The following is a 20,060-nucleotide window of genomic DNA, read 5'->3' as shown; positions in this document are numbered from 1 at the left end:
ATCCATTGTTGTTGACACTGGTATGCAGAACCCGAGGCAGACAGAAGAGAGCTAAGGGAGCACGCCCACCCTACATGGCAGGCTTCAGTCTTTCCCTCAACCTTGCACAGTGAATAAAGGCTGTTTACCATTCTGGGCCAATCCAAAGCAAAGAGAAATCTCTCCTCCACTCTTCCTCAAACAAAACCACCTGGCCGCTCCACCATTCCACGTTTGTTTTGTTTTCTAGGAGACAGAGAGGAGATCTGAAACGGGAGTGAGCAGTGCCTGAAAGAACAGCTGTCAAAGGTCAAACCTAGACACAGAACTTCCTTGTTAGAAAGCAGGATGGTGTCCTTTGCCTGAAAAGTGGGGGTAAACTATCAAGGTGAGTCAAGAAGACGAAAAGGAAGGCTAAAGACACACAGAAGCCGACCAGCAACCCCTCTCCTTCATGAAAACCCAGGACCCCACTCCAGTTTGAGGCTCTCCCTGGGGCTACAGTGACTTTGGAATCCTGTTGTGCAAAGGGCCCAGCTCTGCCTGGATGGGTGACATTCCAGGAGCTGGAATGAAGCCAAGGGGAGTTCTGGGTTCTGGTTCTGGAGCTGCCTTAAGTTCTTCAGTCAGTTCCTTCACCTGTGGGTCCAAAAGAACTGACTCATCTGGACAGCCAGAGGGCCTCGGGTGCCTGTGTGTGCGTGCACGCGTGTGTGTCTTTGTTTCTAAGCGGGTCTTGTGATGTAACCCTGGCTTCCCCTGAACTCTGCAGGCACCAGAGATCTTCCTGCCGCAGCCTCTAGAGAACTGGGGTGACAGGCTTGCACAGCCATGCCACAGACACCTGACTTTGCAGAATATTTCAAGCACAGAACTTGAGCTTGGGATCCATCACTTGGAATATAGAGATGTCACTGTCCACTAAGACACCAACTCCATCTCCTGTCAGGTTCCCGAAAGCACCACATCAAGCCGTTTTCCCTTTTATTAGTAAGAAAGGACCACAGACGTAGCTTCTTATCACGGCTCTTTCTAAGTTCTTGGCTACAAACATCTTCAAGCACTATGCATTCTGCTAATTAAGGGCAATTAAAGACAAAGCTAGTTCAATGTTCTCTCTGGCTCAGTGCCCAGAGAGGAAGGGATGGGTGGAGGGTAGAAGGAATTCTGACCCAAGGGAAGGGTTGCAGGAAGGCACAGGAAGCTGCAGAGGCTCTGGGGCCCCACCACCCTCAAGGAGTTCTCCTCCCAGTTCTGGGCCTGCACCCAACACCCAGATTCCACAGGCCCTCCTACACACAGACACTATGTAGCAAAAAGCAGCCCATTACTGCCCCCAGTAGTCAGCTTCTCCAGCCTTGGAAGTTTTGGGTCATAAGCTGCCCAAAACCAAGGGTGGAAGAGTCAATTTGTCCTACATCCAGCATAACATGGCAACACGGCTCTGGCAACTGCTGTAGCTATCACATTGATTCCTACAGAAGAGGGTTTCCCACATGTGTCACGCTCACAAATAACACAGGCCTGGTCAAAGGGGAAAACTTCCTCCCTTCACTCAAACTTACGAAGACCAAAGACAGACGAGATGTATTTCTAGCACTTCTGTAAGAGTGTAAGCAGAACACCGGAGCACAGTACCCAACAGCACCGAGTACCATTTCAGACCCTTCCTTCCTTTACAATTACTGATCTTGATTCTCCCACAATAAAACAGACTTTTCTTTGGAAAGAATATCCCTGAGGAGCTGGCTCAGTCATTGAGAGCATCTGTTGCCCGAGGATGACCCCAGGTTCAGTTCCCAGCACCCAGCTCACAACACAGGCATGAATGTGGTATATATATGTGCACACAAAACACTCATACACATAAAGTAAATAAATCTTTAAATTAATAAAAGTTTGTAAAAAAGGAAAATATCTGAAAGTTTGTGTACTGCATTAACATATTTATATTCAGCAATTGTTCAGACTTCAGGTGGACAAAGAGAAGAGACCCAGCAGTTCTGGCAAAGAAAAGTAAGGTGACTTTGGTGTCCCTGAGTGAATACAGTAACTGATGACTACATCTTAAGGGAATTTTATTTATTTGAGACATGGTTTCTCAGTAACTATGGAGCCAATCCTGAACTTGCTCTGTAGACCAGGTTGACCTCGACCTCACGGAGATCTGCCTGCCTCTGCCTTGCAAGTGCTGGAATTAAAGATATGTGCCACCACCACCCAGTTAATTTTTTTTAATATATTATTATTTTATGTGTCTGGGAATTTTGCCTGCATGTATCCCTAAGCACCCATGCATGCCTGGTGCCTGAGGCCAGAGAGGGAGTCAGATCCCCTGGAACTGGAGTTACAAGTGGCTGTGAATGTCCTGGGAACCAAACTCAGGTACTCTGCAAAAGCAGCCAGTGCTCTTAACCGCTGAGCCTTCTCCAGTTCTCAGGAACATTCTAAGTGAGCACGGTTATAGGTGGGTCACAATCTCACAGAACAAGCCCACCTCACATGAACTGATGAAGTAAGTTGAGTGTCTACTTCCAAGAAACCATGCTGTGACTTCAAAAGTAGCAGCTTGTCGAAAGCAGGATGAAAAGCAGAGGGCATTGTGCAGTGATTATCAAACACAAACAGGAACTTCTGCAAGAAAATGTATCAGGGGCTGAAGGGGGCGGGGCAGCAAATGTGCTTGCTGCCAAGCCTGAGGGCCTGAATTCTATCCCTGGGACCCACAGGGAGGAGAAAACTGATTGTTGCAAGTTGTTCTCTCTCTCTTTCTCACACACACACACACACACACAAAACATCAACAACAAAAAGAAAATGAAGTAGAGCACAGAAAAAGGAGCTATTTGCCTCCTTTTCCAAAGGATAAGCTAGGCAGTTACGGAGCTGGAGCGTCATTTAGCAGCAGAGTATTTGCTTAGCATGCTTGGGGCCCTGTGTTTCATCACTAGCACTTCCTCCCACCTGAAGCAGTGAGTAGCTGAACACATATGTTTTCTTACTTAACTTTTTCATTTATTGCAGTGCTGCGAAGGACCCACGGCTTTGTGAACAATAGGCGAGGGCTTTGTTGCTGAGCCACATACCCAGCTTTTTATTTTTTTAAAGATAGGGGTCTTAGGCCGGGCGATGGTGGTACACGCCTTTAATCCCAGCACTCGGGAGGCAGAGGCAGGTGGATCTCTGTGAGTTCAAGACCAGCCTGGTCTACAGAGCTAGTTCCAGGACAGGTTCCAAAGCCGCAGAGAAACCCTGTCTCAAAAAACCAAAAAAAAGATAGGGGTCTTACTACGTAAGTCCAAGCTGCTTCCCTTCTCTCTTTCGTTTTTTGTTTTTTTTTTTTCCAGGCAAGTTCTCACTATGTAGCCCAAGCTGGCCTTCAACCTGCAAACCTCCTGCTTTCATCAACTGCTGGAATTCGAGGTGTGCACTACAAGCCGTAACTCATACAGTAGTAGCTTACCATGTAGCCTTGGCTAGCCTCGAACTCAGAGATGCACATCCCTCCCAAGGGGTGAGATTACAAGCATGCAGCACCATTGCCCAGCACCGTTCCCGGCTTCCATTAGGACACTTTCACACAGGTAAAGCATCAGATTTTTCAAGTGCAGCAACACTGCTCCTTACCTGTCTGCGAGACCTAAGAACAAACACAAGTGGGCTCACCTGAGGTTCAACTTCCGTTCCTCATCGCTGCCAGCCTCCAACTGCGGAGAGAAAGAGAATGTAACCCTATAGACGCTGCTATCGGCTCTGACAGCAGGCTCCCCCGGGTGCCGGGAAAAGATAAAGGCATCCAGGAAGGAGGCTGGCGTGTTCGTCACACCCCTGCCCTCTCCTTGCCAACCTGATGTGTAGCCCGAGTCATTCCCACCACGTTTGCAGGTTCCCGAATGCTTAACCCCATTCTCTGAATGCTTACCGCCATTCTCCGAATGCTTACCCCAATTCTTGCCACAGTCCCATGACTAACCCTGAGGCTCTGCCACCCAACACATGCTTTCAGCCCTCAGCTCTCAGACACACTTGCCTCTTGAGTCTTATTTTGGTTTTGCTCTTAAGGGAAACAGGGCAATGCTTTAAGGAAGTCTATTTCTCTGTCCAGCCAGGCACTAGTAAGTCCAGCTTAAAAATCCATTCCAAAGTGGGGCCACACACCTGTCCTCCTAGCTACTAAACAGGCTGAGGCAGGGGCACTGCTTGAGCTGGGAATTTAAGAGCAGCTCAGACAACCTAGCAGTCAGGCCTGTCCAAAAAAGGCTATTCTACAGAAGGTGGCCAGTCACTGAACTCTAAATTCATCCCCTAACCCCATCACTACTTCTTTTTGGGAGAAAACATAAAACGGGAAGAAAACACAAGGCTGCCCCAGAGGGACTTGTGTTCTTCAGGCATCCACTGAGTGGAAGAGAACCTGGGAGCTAGTGATGGTCAGGACTGACAGAAGGCTGACCGCGGACGGACGGATGATCCAGCCGGCGGCCAAGGACAACAGGAATCGGGTCTAGAGCTAAGGTAGGAAGGAAAATGGGCATCCAGGATATACAGCAAGAGGTGGCAACTTCAACCAAGAATGAGTATACCATAAGGCCCCGGCATCCGCCTTATATGAAGATTCTGTGTACGACTTTACAGATACACACACTGGGAATGGACCATATTAGCTCCTGGGCTGTAAGGGAGAAGAAGAAACGAGGGAAGGCTCACACACCACAGGGACAGAGGGAAGCAAATGAGCAGCAAACAACACATATAAGCATTTGTTCACCAGGGGCCACCCAGGCGTTTCTGGAGGGTGCTACTGGCATCTAGTGGGGGGAACACAGGATGCTGCGAAATGAGAAGGCTCTGGCCCTGAGTGTCAGTGTCAGCACAGACTGAGAAACCCTGGCCCAGCCCAAGTGTCTGGAGGCCTGCCTACGCCTGGGGGGGTGGGGGAGGGGAGGAAAGAGGAACCCTGCACGTTCGGCAAAAACACTCTAGGAAGGCTGCTGCAGCTATTCCTCCGATCGCCTTGTTCTCACAAAGGAGTTCAGATAAGGTTAACAGGGAAACTACAAGCATGAGATAATTAAAGATCCAGAAGGAAGGAACGGTGGGGAAAGACAAAATGAGAGGACAGGATAGCTGTAAAGCCAAGGGCTGTGATTCCTCTTGGTTTCCCAGGCTTCACGGCTAGCCTTGCTGTGTCAGGAAACTACTATGTCCCTGACTCATAAGTGGCATCCTGATAAGTGGTGGCGATGGGAAGGGCGGGGGTTAGAGGATCCACAGCCATTTATTTCTCAGTTACCCTCTGAGGTTTTCCATTGAAAGGTGACATAAGGTCAGGAATGCCAGAGAAGAGCCGGCGAAGACCATGATCCTTAAGATGCAATCCAGGCCTCTCAGACGAGCTGACTGAGACAGAAGGAGCCAAGTGGAGGAAGGGCAGGCCAGAGGCACAGCCAATCTGGACCCAGGTCTCCCAACTCAAGGCTCACCTGCTAGCTCCCTGCCTTGCTTCCGGCTTCTGCACATCTGGAAGGGAGCCTTGCCACCCAGGAACAACCCAGCCTCTTCTACATCATAGGAGACAAATGCATCACACACTAAAGTTAACAAAAAGCCGTCTGGGACTTTAGGGTTTGTTTGGATCATTTTCTGCTTGTATGTGTGTGTACTTGTGTGTCAGAGTGGTATGCGTTCACGTGTGTGTGATTGCAATGTATGTGTGTATACAGGTATGTGTACTGTGTGTGGATGCTGGAGACGATGTTGGTGTCTTCCACATTGAGTCAGGGTCTTCTCACTGAACGGATTCTTAGTCTCACTAGCCTGGCCATGGAGCCTGTTCTGGGGGTTTCCTGTCTACCTTTCACATCCCTGGGGTGCGCTGGCTCTTTCTCACATTTTCAGCATTGACATTCCCCAGCCCTTTGGCTGAGCTTTGTTAACTGGTCATCGGAACTTGGTTTTAAAAAGCTGCCCTATATAGCTGGGCAGTGGTAGCAGACACCTTTAATCCCAGCACTCGGGAGGCAGAGGCAGGTGGATCTCTCTGTGGGTTTGAGGCCAGCCTGGTCTACAGAGCTAGTTCCAGGACAGACAGGCATACAAAGAGAAACTCTATAATAACTTAATTTGTAGGCTGAGAAGGAGCTGCAATCAGCTCAGCAGTTAAAAGAGGACCTGCTCTTCTAGAGGACCTAAAATCAGATGCCGGCAGCCCCATCAATAACTGTAGATTGTAGTAGACTCTCCCCACACAGCTCGGATGAGGGGTCTCCTGAATGAGGGGCAAAGGCACCTACAGGCGGTGACCCAGGAGGATGGGTGTTGACAGCTTCGGGACTTAAGAGGTAATAGGGCATGATCTTGTATCTACTAAAACTGAATTAGGTAATTACAGTTCACAAACCCCTGTAACCCAAGCTCCACAGGATCCAAAGACCTCTTCTGGTCTCTGTTGGCATCTGCACTCAGGTGCACATAAAGACAGACAGACACAGACACACACACAATTTAAAATAAAACAATTTTTTTGAAAACAAAACAAAACATGGTCTGAGGATGTAGTACAGTAGCTGGAACACACAGGACTCTGGTTCAACACTTAGCACTAAAAATATAATAAAACAATGATAATGTGCTAATAAATTTCCGGAAAAACTTTTCCCTTCATGTAATGGATTGTTCACTCATAAAATGATATACGAACACATGACACAACCCGAGTAAACCCTGAAACCACTGTGCTGAGAGAGAAAGGCGAGACAAAGGCAACACTCCATACACCAAAGGGCAAAGGTAGAGAAAGTAGAAGAGGGAGGGGCTTCCTGGAGTGGGGGCGCTGACCCAGGAGGGTGGGTGCTGATAGCTTCTGAACTTAGCGGTGATGGGGCATGGTCTGAGTCAACTAAACTGAATTTACTTCCCAAAAGTAAATTCACGAGCTGTGAATTACATCTCAACTAAAAAAAAAAAAATTAAAATCTAAAAACGTGTCTACAGCAGGAACAGGAAGTGATCAGGTGTTAAGTTACCAAAAACAATATGGAAGTTGGTCAGAAATCCAGGCTGAAAGCCAAGTGTGGAGGGCACGTCTAAAATGCCAGCACCTGGGCGGCAAAGGCAGGCGGCCAATGCCAAGTTTGGGTCCAGGTTTGTCTATATAGTACCAGGCCAACCAGAGCTCCGTGGTGAGACAGAAGAAGGGAGAGAGGAAGGAAGAGAAATTTAGCCTGCAAAGGCCTGTACAGTCCCTCTGGAGCCATACTCTTCCCTACGTTCCTGAAGTTCTGTAGGAAGAACATGACTACTCTGTAAACTGACGTAGGAGAACCGAGCTGTGTGGGAAGAGTCTCTACTACAAGCTAACTCAAGAGCCTCAGACAGAAGGGACCCTGGAGGCTTAACCTCACAGTCGCTCAGCAAATGTGCCTGCCAGTCCCGGCAAGACGAGACCAAACCGCAACACCACGGGGACACAGGGCTGTTGAGCCAGAGGTTCATGCAGGCACACACAACCAGGGGACAGGGCCCAGGTTCCGGAGGCAACTTCCTGGGCCTGCATGGCTAGTCCAAGCACAGCGGGCCGTCCCTGGCAGCAGTCTAGGTCTTCGGGGGTTTACTCAGAGGCCTTAGGCTCATGGCGGGGGTGGGGGGAACGGGCTGGGACAGTGCACTCTAGGGCAGGCTGTCCTGGGGACCGGGGCACGACGGTCTCCATCCACCCCGACTCTCAGCAGCATAGAACCCAGGCCTGGAGCCCACCCTGGGACCGCGAACCTACAGCCTTTCCTGGTGCCTGGAGCGCTAGCAGCATCCGCCGCCCTCCCGCCCGCCGCGCGACCCCGACCTCGCGCATGCTCAGTCACCGGGATGCGAGACGCCCGCACCCCAAGGGCGGACGCGCCTCCGCTTCACACCTTGCAGGAGGGCGCGGCCGGGCTCACCTCGCTGTTGCTGGCGGAGGACGACGCGGCGCTGGGCGTGGGAGAGCGCTGCAGGGTCACCAGGGCCATCGCGGCGCGGGCCCGGCCACGGGCCTCCAGCAGCCGGCCGGCAGCCGCGCCGGGCCCGCCCCTCCTCCTGCCTCCCTCCCGCGTCCGCCCCCGCCCCCGCGTCCGCCCGGCCCGCAGCACGCAGGCAGTGATGCGCATGCGCCGGTGGCCGGCCTGGGGCGGGCCCCTCCGCGCGGTCACGTCCACCAGCGCGCGCCCCCGCGAAGGCCGCAGCAGTCCAGCCCTGGCCACACGTCCGAGGCCCGCTCGCCCACAACGTGGGGAAACTGAAGCCCGGGAGGCTCGCAGAACCAAGGCTTTGTAAAACCGCACCCGTTTATTCTTTCAGAAAACTTATTCCGCTGCTCCTACTAAGTGCGAGGCGTCGAGGATCCAGAAGCCAATTAGCGTGTCCTCCGGGACTGTTAAATCCCTTTGTAGACTTACTTTGCATGGGCTTGGGGTGTAGGAGGGTGCCCAGCTCACTCAAGGTCCCGAATTCCAGCCCCAGCAGCTCCAGGGGCTGATCTAATCTTTGAATTCCTTCTGGTGTCTAGAAACCCAGCGAGCGGTGGGGTGAGAAAAGGCTTCTCTCTATGGAGTAGTACTTGCTGGAAGGCAGGGATTAACCAAGGAAGATGGACGCCATCGGGCAGGGAACCGTGGCCCACCAGAGGCCCGTTCAGGGAGGGCAACAGGGAGCAGTAGGCACATTGAATTGGGTTTGGAAAGGTCGCCAGTGGACCTGTGGAACCATGAGATAAGAGAATGCAGGGTGAAGTGCATTCACAGCGCCTGTAAAGGGTTGAAGGACTCCAGCAAGGTGGTACTGGGCGACTTGGTAGCAACTTCTCTTACATACAGCCTCCACCCCTACCCTGGACCTCTGTGTGGTGCCCAGACCTTACTGATCATAGGACTCCAATCCCACTCCTCCACCTGGGGTTTAATAGACAGCTCCACCTTCCTCCTCAATTCCCAAGCTGAAACCTGGGGTATTAACAGTCCCGGACCTTTAAAAGGGCTGTCTTTCTTCTTAAATTTTTTTTTTCGAGACAGGGTTTCTTTGTGGTTTTGAAGCCTGTCCTGGAACTAGCTCTTGTAGACCAGGCTGGTCTCGAACTCACAGAGATCCGCCTGCCTCTGCCTCTGCCTCCCGTCTTCTTAAATTTTTATTTATTATTATCATTGTGTGTGTGTGTGTGTGCTATGCGTGTGAACAATACGCTTTCTGTAAAAGTCAGAAGACAGCTCTGTGAAGCCAGTCACCTTTATTTGGGTTCCAGGAATCAAATTCAGGTAGTCAGCCTGGGTGTGCAGGCTCCTACCCCGCCCTCCACAACCGTCTAACGAGCTCTCAGTGGACTGAAGTAGGGGTCACACTGCAGTGTAAGGAAGCCTCCAGCTGCTCACTCCTAAAAGTCACCTGTTAAGGTTTATAAAGACCCAAGAGTGGCCCCAGTGTCTACCTGCTCTGTCAACACCAAGTGTCCTCTGAGGTTTCAGAATGCAGCTATACCACAACAGAGGGCAATGTATACATTTTGCCTGGGAACTTGGCCCACAAGTTTTTTAGCATTAAGTGAAATAGGTTTTAATGGTAACAGCTCTCAGCCGGGCTCGCCTGTTTGGAGCTGTGCTTTGACTAATGGCCATGCATGGTCTCGGAGGTGATCCAATAAACAAGGGATATCTTCTCAGCCATGAGTGAGAATCAGCCACAGGCTCCTGAGACTACCCAGTGTTCACGCTTCTACATCTGCAGTGGGTATGCTTTCCTTATGATTATTCTGTGTTCTCAAAATTCAAATATTTGGGGATTCCCCAGAGAAGACAGAGCCTAGGCTGCCTTAGAGGTGGTGTGCTAGCTGGTTATGTCAACTTGACATGAACTAAAGTCATCTGAGCAGAGGGAACCTCAACTGAGAAAAATATGCCTCCGAAAGGTTTGACCGTACAAAAGCCAGTAGAGAATTTTCTTAATCAGTGTTAGATGTGAGAAAGCCCAACCCATTGTGGGTGGTGCCATCCCTGGGCTATTGGTTCTGGGTTCCATTAAAAAAAAAAAGGCAGACAGAGCAAGCCTTGGGGAACAAGCCAGTAAGAAGCACCCCTCCATGAACAGCGATGTGGAAGTGTAAGCTAATAACCCTTTCCTCCCCAGCTTGCTCTCGGTCATGGTGTTTCATCACAGCAACAGAAACCTTGACAAAAAGGGGTATATGGGATTTTTTTCAGTCCCTTCTCAGGACCAGTTCTGATGCTCTATACCACTTATACGTATACCACTGCCACTGGTCCCTACACCCATTCCCGTCTATGGGACTAAAATCCTTGCCCTGGTCTTGCTACCTCGTCCTACCACAGAACTCCTCTCAAGTTCAGCCCCACCCCGTCTCACTTCCTCCCTTCAGCTAAAAGGTTCCTTTCCCACAGTTAGGCATCACCTCCCCAAAGCCTGCCCTGCCCCCAGTGTCCTTTCCAGGAGGGCACAGCCCTGTTCCACCCCCACCCCTGCCTCTGCCTCAGCCAGCGTTGCCATTACTTCTGCATCCAACACCCTGTACCTCAGGCCATTGAACCAGGAACATCCATAAAAATGGTCTCAGGGAGGAAGCTGGAATTGGGCTGGAGGGCAGTGAGGAGCTACCAAATACTTAAGGACATAGTCCCACAAATCCAGCGACAGTTACTATTGTGCTTTGTTGTTATTGTCATTGGTGGGCGCGCGTGTGTGGTGTGTGTGTATGTGTGTGTGTGTGTGTGTGTGTGTGAGAGAGAGAGAGAGAGAGAGAGAGAGAGAGAGAGAGAGAGAGAGAGAGAGCATGTGGGTGCTCAGAAGAGGGCATCACATACTCTGGAGCTGGAGTTACAGGCAGTTGCCAGCTGCCCAGCTCTGGTCCTCTGCAAGAGCAGCAAGCAGTCTTAATGGCCTCCCCAGCCCTGAGATTGCATTCTAGGATAGCAACATTAATATATAAATCTGCAAGGAACAAAATAGCAAAACTTAAAAACACAGGATCAACACCAAGTTTGTGATTTTTTTTTCACCCCAGGCTCCTCTATGCTCAGCAAGGCACTTTACTGATTTGATTCTGTTTTGAATTAAAAGTTTTAGTCTTGGGGCGAAGAAATGACTCAGTGGTTAAGAGCACTGGCAGCTCTTGCAGAAGACCCGGGTTCAATTCCCAGCACCTACATGGCAGCTCTCAACCATCTGTAACTCCCATTCCAGGGATCTGATGCCCTCTTCTGATCTCCTCAGGCATGAAGTGTTCATATAGTATACATACAGATGCCCATGTGAACAAAACACCTATACACATAAAATAAAATGAAATAAAAAATATTTAATGATTGAATTTTTTTAGTGTGAACATAGGTTTATTAAGGAAAAGGAGAACGAACCCCCAGGAGTGGGAGAGGCTTCCGAGAGAAATACTCTGAACTCTGAAGGTTTGGTTCTCCTAACCTCTTCCATGGGCACAGCACATGGCTTGGCTGAGACTTAGCACAGCTTCCCCCAGTATGCTCCACAGCTCTGTCCGTGCAATTCCCAGGAACCCAGAGTGCACCAGGCAGCAGGAGCGACTCCAGAGGCTCTCTGTATCATGCAGATTTTCTTCCTGTAGTTATTTTTTATATTAGAACTCATTTAGTCATGTTTGACCTCAGCAAATTTCACTAAATGACCCAGTCTAGCCTTGAACTCATGATCTTACTGCCTCTTCTGCCAAAATTCTGGGATTACAGGCATGAGCCACCATGCCTAACAAGTTTCATGACTGCTAAAAACAATGCTGGGAGCTAGGGAGATAACTCAGTCTGTAACATGCCTACCATGCAAGCATGAGGGCCTGTGTAGTAATAGGGAGCGGCGGCGGGGCTGTGTCCCCAAAACCCCAGCCGCCTGCCCGGCTAGCTTTACCCGAAATAATTACACAGACACTGTATTCTTTTCATCACTGCTTGGCCCTTAGCTCTGGCCCTTACTGGCTAATTCTGATATCCCAATCAACCCATCTCTAATAATCTGTGAGCACCGGTCTTACCGGGAAAGATTCAGCATGTCTGACCTGGCGGCTTGCTTCATTGTGTGCGCCTGCCTGGGAGAGTGGAGCATGGCCTCTCTTCTGCTCCCGAGAGGAGAGCTGTCGAGTCTGACCTCACTTCCTCTTCCTCCCGGCATCCTGTTCTGTTTACTCCTCCCACCTATCTCCTAACCAATGAGAGCCAAGCAGCTTCTTTTATTTTAACCAATGACCTTCCTCCATCATTTCCCCTTTTTCGGTTTAAACAAAAAAAGGCTTTAACTTTAACATAGCAAAATTACATATAACAAAACAGTTATCAAGTAAAAGTTACATCAGAAACATTTATACATATAACAAAATTGACCGTAAATCTCTATCAATAAAGCAAAATCTATACTAATGCAAATTATTCATGTCTATATCATATCCCCCTTTAAATGTAAAAGAACGTTTATAAACCATATTTGGGAACATGGGCGCAGTTTTTTCTCTCCAAACTGCTTCCTGCTGAATGGGGGCGTCGTTAATTAGGTCTTTCATGGTATAACCTGTGTGCTAGTTTCATCTCAGTTGGCAATTGAGCGAAGCAATTTTCTGAAGATGTTCACAGCAACCCTTCAGGAGGACGTGGTCCATCATACCAAATCGGAATAGAAGAAATGAACAAGGTCTCATCCTCTGTGAAAACAAAAGAAGACTCTCTCCAAAGCATCATATCCTTAGACCCAAATTCTGAAATCGTAATACCCTTATATCCATTCTGGTTTAGCTTGGCAGCCCATGTAATGAAATGTCTCTCTGTACTTAGCTCCTTCACAGTCAAAAAATTTAAAGAAAACACAATAATACAAAAAATCCAGACTCTCTGTGAATTTTCCATATTTATGTGGCTTATTTTTACTCTATCACTTTACTTTATTCTCTCTCTTTAAAGACTTTACTTTTTTTTTAACCATTAACTTTATTCTCTATATTCTTTTTCTTCTCTCTCCCAAGCCTACGTACATTTATCCAACAGTGTGACTCATTTAGTGGTCTGAATCTGTCCTATTGTGAATCTGCAATTTTTTACTATCCAGGAGCACTTTTGATTTGCGCCTTTAAATCACTAGGCGCTTAAGAATCTAAGCTGTGACATTCCTAAGTTAACTTTTTTCTTTTTGAGCGCATATCTTTGACCTGGAATAACCCTGTAGACCAGGCTGTCTTCGAACTCTCAGAGGTCCGCCTGTCTCTGCCTCCCAGGCATTGGGATTAAAGGCGTTTGCTACTACACCTTGAACTCACAGAGATCTGTTCGTCTCTGCCTTCTAGGCACTGGGATTAAAGGCGTGTGCAACAACACCTTGAAGTCACAGAGGTTTACTTTAAGAATTTTAACTTTTAGTCTGCATATATTTTTAACACACAGTAAACCATTCAGAAATTTTCTCTGTCTTTGAATCTCTCTTTACTGTATATCTCTCTTTTTCTGACTACAAGAGCCTTTAATTTACCAAGCAATATCAGTAGGACTAAAGGCATGGCTTTGCCAGCTAGATCCAGTCCATTCCTTAGCTTTCCAGCCTCATGGCGGATATACAGGCTGCAGCCATGTTTATAGCCACACCTCTATGGCGTTTCAAGGTCCCTGCCAGCCAGTGAGCTACAACAGACAATACTCAAGTCCTCTCTCGGTAGCCGGCCCTCCTGCCTCAAACAGTCAGAGTTTGCCCTGGCAGGATGGCCCAGAAAGCCGGCATTTTTAAATGGCACAGCTTTTTTCCTGCTACGGCTGAAAACCCGAAAAGCATGCGTTCAGCTTTTCATCAACACTGTTTAAGTGTTTTGTGGCAGGACCTCTTAATGAGCCGCAGGGTTTTGCAGCTAAAGCTGAGTCAGGAAGCCTCTTGGGGCTACCAGGTAGGAGCGGCACTCAGCACTTTAATTCTGAGACTGAGCGTGCAGCACAGAAATTCTTTTCATCCAAGTTACATCCAAATCTGACATGCAGAGCACTGCGCAGTCTGAAAACACGTCTCTGTATGGCGGCAGGAATCCGCCATGCTCTTCCGCCTGCCTAAGCCTGATTCTGCCTTCTGCCCAGGAGCAGGCGGGGAGCTCTGAGTCATCGTCATGGTCTCAGAGCACTCTCCTTCCGATCCCAAGCGGGAACACAAACATAAAGCCAGAGTTTGCACTGGCGGCACAGCCCCAGGAAGCCACGCTTTAAAATAACGCAGTTTTATTTCTGCTGCTGTTGCCGAATCAGGAAATCTCTCTACAGCACGCCACCAACAAACAGCAAAAATCTGTGTTAAACTCTCTCTCCCTTATTTTTAAGCCTTCTCAGGTTTTTTAAGTGGGTTTAGTCCATCACGTGGGGCGCCATTTGTAGTAATAGGGAGTGGCGGCGGGGCTGTGTCCCCAAAACCCCAGCCGCCTGCCCGGCTAGCTTTACCCGAAATAATTACACAGACACTGTATTCTTTTCATCACTGCTTGGCCCTTAGCTCTGGCCCTTACTGGCTAATTCTGATATCCCAATCAACCCATCTCTAATAATCTGTGAGCACCGGTCTTACCGGGAAAGATTCAGCATGTCTGACCTGGCGGCTTGCTTCATTGTGTGCGCCTGCCTGGGAGAGTGGAGCATGGCCTCTCTTCTGCTCCCGAGAGGAGAGCTGTCGAGTCTGACCTCACTTCCTCTTCCTCCCGGCATTCTGTTCTGTTTACTCCTCCCACCTATCTCCTAACCAATGAGAGCCAAGCAGCTTCTTTTATTTTAACCAATGACCTTCCTCCATCAGGCCTGGGGTCTGTAACATGCCTACTGTGTAAGCATGAGGACCTGGGGTCTGTAACATGCCTACTGTGTAAGCATGAGGACCTGGGGTCTGTAACATGCCTACTGTGTAAACATGAGGACCTGGGGTCTGTAACATGCCTACTGTGTAAGCATGAGGGCCTGGGGTCTGTAACATGCCTACAGTGCAAACATGAGGGCCTGGGGTCTGTAACATGCCTACTGTGTAAGCATGAGGACCTGGGGTCTGTAACATGCCTACAGTGCAAACATGAGGACATGGGGTCTGTAACATGCCTACTGTGTAAACATGAGGACCTGGGGTCTGTAACATGCCTACAGTGTAAGCATGAGGACCTGGGGTCTGTAACATGCCTACCGTGTAAGCATGAGGACCTGGGGTCTGTAACATGCCTACTGTGTAAGCATGAGGACCTGGGTTTGGATCCCAGCACCCACATAAAAACTTAGTGTAGGAACACGTGTCTGTAGCCCCAGACTCAGGGTTGAAGGAGTAGACAATAGAATCCATGGAGTTCATTAGCCTAACAGAACTCTCTGAGAGACCCTTTCTCAGAAAACAAAGTGGCAAGGGATTGAGGAAGACCTATGACCTCTGATCGCCACTATGTGCAGACATACCTGCACATGTGTGTGCCCCAACCCAATGCTACTGAGGGTGGGTGAGCTATCACTCACCTAGACCTTGCATAAAGCATCGCTTGGTACATGTGTTAGAGATGCAGTTTGGCAACAGGTAATCTCTCTCTTTCTTTCTTTCTTTCTTTCTTTCTTTCTTTCTTTCTTTCTTTCTTTCTTTCTATTTTTCAAGACAGGGCTTCTCTGTGTAACAGCCCTGGCTGTCCTGGAACAAGCTCTTTTAGACCAGGCTGGCCTCGAACTCAAAAAGCACCGCCTGCCTCTGCCTCCCAAGTGCTGGGATTCAAGGTGTGCAACCACCACAGTCTGGCTAACAACAGTAATTTTACCACTGCCACAAATCCCAGCTTCCTCCACCCCTTCCTCCAGGAAGCCTTTCGTGGCCTCTCTCTGGGTCTGGTGGCCATAGTGTTTGGGTCCTGCCCTGTGTATGCTCTGGTTCTTTGTTTTGTTTTATGTTTTTGACACAGGGTCACACTGTGTATCCCTGGCTGTCCTGGAACTCACTTTGTAGACCAGGCTGGCCTAAAACTCACAGACATCTGCCAGCCTCTGCCTTCCTAGTGCTGGGACTAAAGTCCTACTCCATCAGGTCTGGCAGGAGACATTGATTCTTGTCACACTGCTGTGAAACTCATTTCATAAATGAGGAAGCTGCTATGCTGAGTAGCTAAGCTGCTTTCTAAAGGTCACAGTACTAGGAAGGGGTGAAGCCCTGGGACTCTGTTTCAGAATTCAAACAATGACCATTCCCTCAGGACAGCTTAGGAAGGGAAAGGCATGAAAACTCTACTGATAGATATACATTTTAGTAGAAAATTGTTTGTCCACCTACACTTAACCTCATAGAAGAGAAAGTGGGAAGTACACTTGAACACATTGGCACGGGAGACCACTTCCTAAATATAACCCCAGTAGCACAGACACTGAGAGAAACAATTAATAAATGGGATCCCCGGAAACTGAGAAGCTTCTGTAAAGCAAAGGACACAGTCAACAAGACAAAATGACAGTCTACAGAATGGGAAAAGATCTTCACCAACCCCACATCAGACAGAGGTCTGATCTCCAAAATGTACAAAGAACTCAAGAAATTGGTCATCAAAACAACAAATAATCCAATAAAAAAATGGAGTACAGACCTAAACAGAGAACTCTCAATAGAGGAATCTAAAATGGCTGAAAGACACTTAAGAAAATGTTCAATATCCTTGGCCATCAGAGAAATGCAAATCAAAACAACTCTGAGATTCCATCTTACACCTGTAAGTATGGCCAAAATCAAAAACACTAATGACAACCTATGCTGGAGAGAATGTAGGGTAAAGGGGACACTCCTGCATTGCTGGTGGGAGTGCATACTTGGATATCAATATGATGATTTCTTAGAAAAATAGGAAACAGCTGACCTCAAGATCCAGTAATATCACTTTTGGGTATATATCCAAAGGATACTCAATTGTACCACAAGGACATGTGCTTAACTATGTTCATATCAGCATTGTTTGTCATAGCCAGAACCTGGAAACAACCTAAATGCCCCTCAATTGAAGAATGAATAAGAAAAATGTGGTACATTTACACAATGGAGTACTACACAGTAGAAAAAAATAACGACAGCTCGAATTTTGCAGGAAAATGGATGGAGCTAGCAAACATCACATTGAGTGAGGTAACCCAAACCTAGAAAGACAAATATCATATGTACTCACTCATAAGTGGCTTTTAGACATAAAGCAAAGAAAACCAGCCTACAATTCACAATCCCAGAGAACCTAGACAACAATGAGGAGCCTAAAAGAGATATACATGGATCTAATCTACATGAGAAGTAGAAAAGGTCAAGATCTCTTGAGTAAATTGGAAGCGTGGGGACCAGGGGAGAGAGTAGAAGGCAAGGAGAGAAGAAAGGAGGGTGTAGTAGGAGCTGCGGGCCTGTGTTCCTGCCACCCAGCTCCCAGCCACCTGGCTAGCTTATGCCCCAAAATAACAACACACAAATTGTATTCATTTAAACACTGCCTGGCCCATTAGCTCTAGCTTCTTAATGGCTAATTCTTTTTTTTTTAATTTATTTATTTATTAAGGATTTCTGCCTCCTCCCCGCAACCGCTTCCCATTTCCCTCCCCCTCCCCCAATCAAGTCCCCCTCCCTCATCTGCTCGAAGAGCAATCAGGGTTCCCTGACCTGTGGGAAGCCCAATTAATGGCTAATTCTTAAATCTTGATTTCCCATTTCTATTTATGTGTGTAGCACCCCAAGGTGCGCTTACCGGGAAGATTCTAGCCTACATCCATCCTGGGTTGCAGCTTCATCACGTCTGCCCCAGAGAGCAGAGCTAAGGCGTATGAGCTCACTTCCTCTTCCTCCCAGCATTCTGTTCTGTTTACTCCACCCACCTATGTTCTAACCTATCAGGGTCAAGCAGTTTCTTTATTAATTAACCAATGGCCTTCCTCCATCAGGAGGGGAGAGAAGAAAAATACATAGCCCAATAAAAGCAATTAAAAAAAGAAAATGGTTTGTAATTTCCCCTTTAACTATTTGCTTAGAAATAAAATTCCAAGTTAATCACAGCCCATAAAAATGTCCATATCCCATGCTGGACAATGGGGGTGCATACCTTTAATCCTGCACTCGGGAGGCAGAGGCAGGCAGATCTCTGTGAGTTCCAGGTCAACCTGGTCTACAGAGCAGGTTCCAGGTTCCAAGCTACATTTTTTCTGTCTTAGGAAAGAAAAATGTCCATATCACAGTCCCCAGAACATGTCACCGTTTGGAGTCAGCAGCAACAGTGTATTCGATGTTAAATAAGTATAGATGTGCTATCTCACAGAGAAAAGGGTACTGCCAAGGCAGTGGCGATAGGGGGGTTGGATGGGGTTTGAGAGGGCAGCCCACAGCTCATTCTGTGATGTTCCCTAAATCTGTGAGGATAGGGATGGAAAGGGAATTTTATAGAATAGTCTCCTTTAGGACTGAACACTCAGTATTCTCTTAGTGATAATCTCTTATTTCCAGTACTTTGGCCAGTTGGGAGTCTCTACATTAAATGTTGGGAAATCACTAATCTATGGATATAAGGTAGTTTGTCAGTAGTAGGTTCCTCCCTGTGACCTGCTGAGCCTTGGGCTTTGGACCAGGTTTACAGCACAAAGTCTGAAATCTTTTCCATGACAGGCTCAAATCCAAAGCAAACGTAGCTGGTTACCTCCAAAACCCTTGTACCACTATCACACAGTGAACACATGTCACCTAGCAGATCAGTAGTGTAGGGTGCAAAAACTTTGCTGTCTTTTCTTGGCCCACAACCTGTATAGCACTTTCCGGTACTATGAGAACTATCCACCTGGGAGGGAGTTTTCAGGTAAATTTCTATCTGATTGCTCTGTATCCTTCAACCAGAGTGTGCTGTATCTTTGTAACTGATTTTACCATCTAGTTCTGGTGGGGCAGCCAAGAGCAATGGTAGCCTGTGTAGATTTGAAAGTTGTAGCATGAATAATAAAAATCCAGAGACATATATTGGGGTTCAACCCCAAAACCAGAAAAGCAAAGCAGTCAAGTCACTAGAGAAGTCTTACCCCTACCAAGGCTGGGTGACCACAGACTATGTAAACAGACAGAGCCTCTCTCTCCTCCCATTTTATATTCCTTCTAGTGCTGGGATTAAAGGTGTGAGTCACCACCACCTGGATTTGTTTCTGTATTGATCTTGTATAGCCCAGGGTGACCTTGAACTCACAGGGATCCACTTGCCTGTCTCCCAAATCCTGAGATTAAAGGTGTGTGCCATCACTGCCTGACCTCTAGTGGCTTAGCTTTGCTCTTCTGATCTTTAGGCAATCTTTATTTATTAAAACATAAATAAAACATCATTATATTTCCCCTTTTTGTCTAAAATAAAAAAGAAGGCTATAACTAATATAATAAAATACAATAACTATATATAATATATACAGGCAATAAATACATCAACAATGTCTAGTCTATTTGCATTTGACAAATACAGAAAAAAAACGCCATATCTATCTTATCTTGGTGAGTCCAAAGCCTTATACCTAATTTACTTTCTATCATAACTTCCTTTCTGTGTCTAGTAAACAAGAAAAACTATAACTATCTAGTCTTCAACTCCCTCAGAGACTCAAGAAGGAAATAATATTACCTGAGTAAGCAGGAAGTGTGAGCAAGCAACTTCCAAAAAAATGTGAGAAATGACAGAAACAGTTGGTTGCCTGAACAGTAACCTAAAGTTCCTCTGCAATGTTGGGGAATCCATCTCGAGCCCACAAGCCTAACATATCCAACAGACTTTTCTGTGAAGCAGGACATCTGAAGGGCTGTCCCTTCTTGTGTCGACAATGTTTGACAGTCACTTTCTTTATGTCCTGCTTGTTCCATTAGGACAGCATTCAAGTCAAGGGCATTTTTGTGCCCAGTGGCTTACTTTTCTCACAAAGAAAGTAAACTCCATGTGGAGTTTCTTTGATGCCCATTATCTTCTCTGAAGTAGATTAGTGCTGCCAGGAGTAGACATATCTCATTGTCAAAAAAAGAACCTAGGTTTAACATCTTAAATGCCATATTCTGTTGGTCTTTCAAATATTTAAAGA

General features: G+C 47.5%; 1 protein-coding gene across 2 annotated transcripts in view; it reads right to left on the bottom strand.

Annotated features, from left to right (window-relative positions):
• Positions 1 to 8,057, bottom strand: part of Ssh1 (slingshot protein phosphatase 1) — a 54,782-nt gene extending 46,725 nt beyond the window's left edge. Inside the window, exons 1-2 of one of the 2 annotated variants that reach the window (XM_075983225.1) lie at positions 7,917 to 8,057; positions 3,646 to 3,686 (exon numbers count right to left, since the gene is read on the bottom strand). In XM_075983225.1, the coding sequence (XP_075839340.1) occupies positions 3,646 to 3,686; positions 7,917 to 7,985 (110 nt within the window). In that variant the 5' untranslated portion in view covers positions 7,986 to 8,057. Of the gene's footprint in view, positions 1 to 3,645; positions 3,687 to 7,916 lie in introns of those variants that run through there. The other variant, XM_075983235.1, reaches the window with a different exon arrangement.
• Between the last annotated feature and the right edge of the window lie 12,003 nt (positions 8,058 to 20,060).

This window comes from Microtus pennsylvanicus, chromosome 1 (assembly GCF_037038515.1).
Source record: "Microtus pennsylvanicus isolate mMicPen1 chromosome 1, mMicPen1.hap1, whole genome shotgun sequence".
Taxonomy (NCBI): domain Eukaryota; kingdom Metazoa; phylum Chordata; class Mammalia; order Rodentia; family Cricetidae; genus Microtus; species Microtus pennsylvanicus.
The sequence above is the reverse complement of the archived record's forward strand: the minus strand, read 5'-3'. Positions and strand labels throughout refer to the sequence as shown.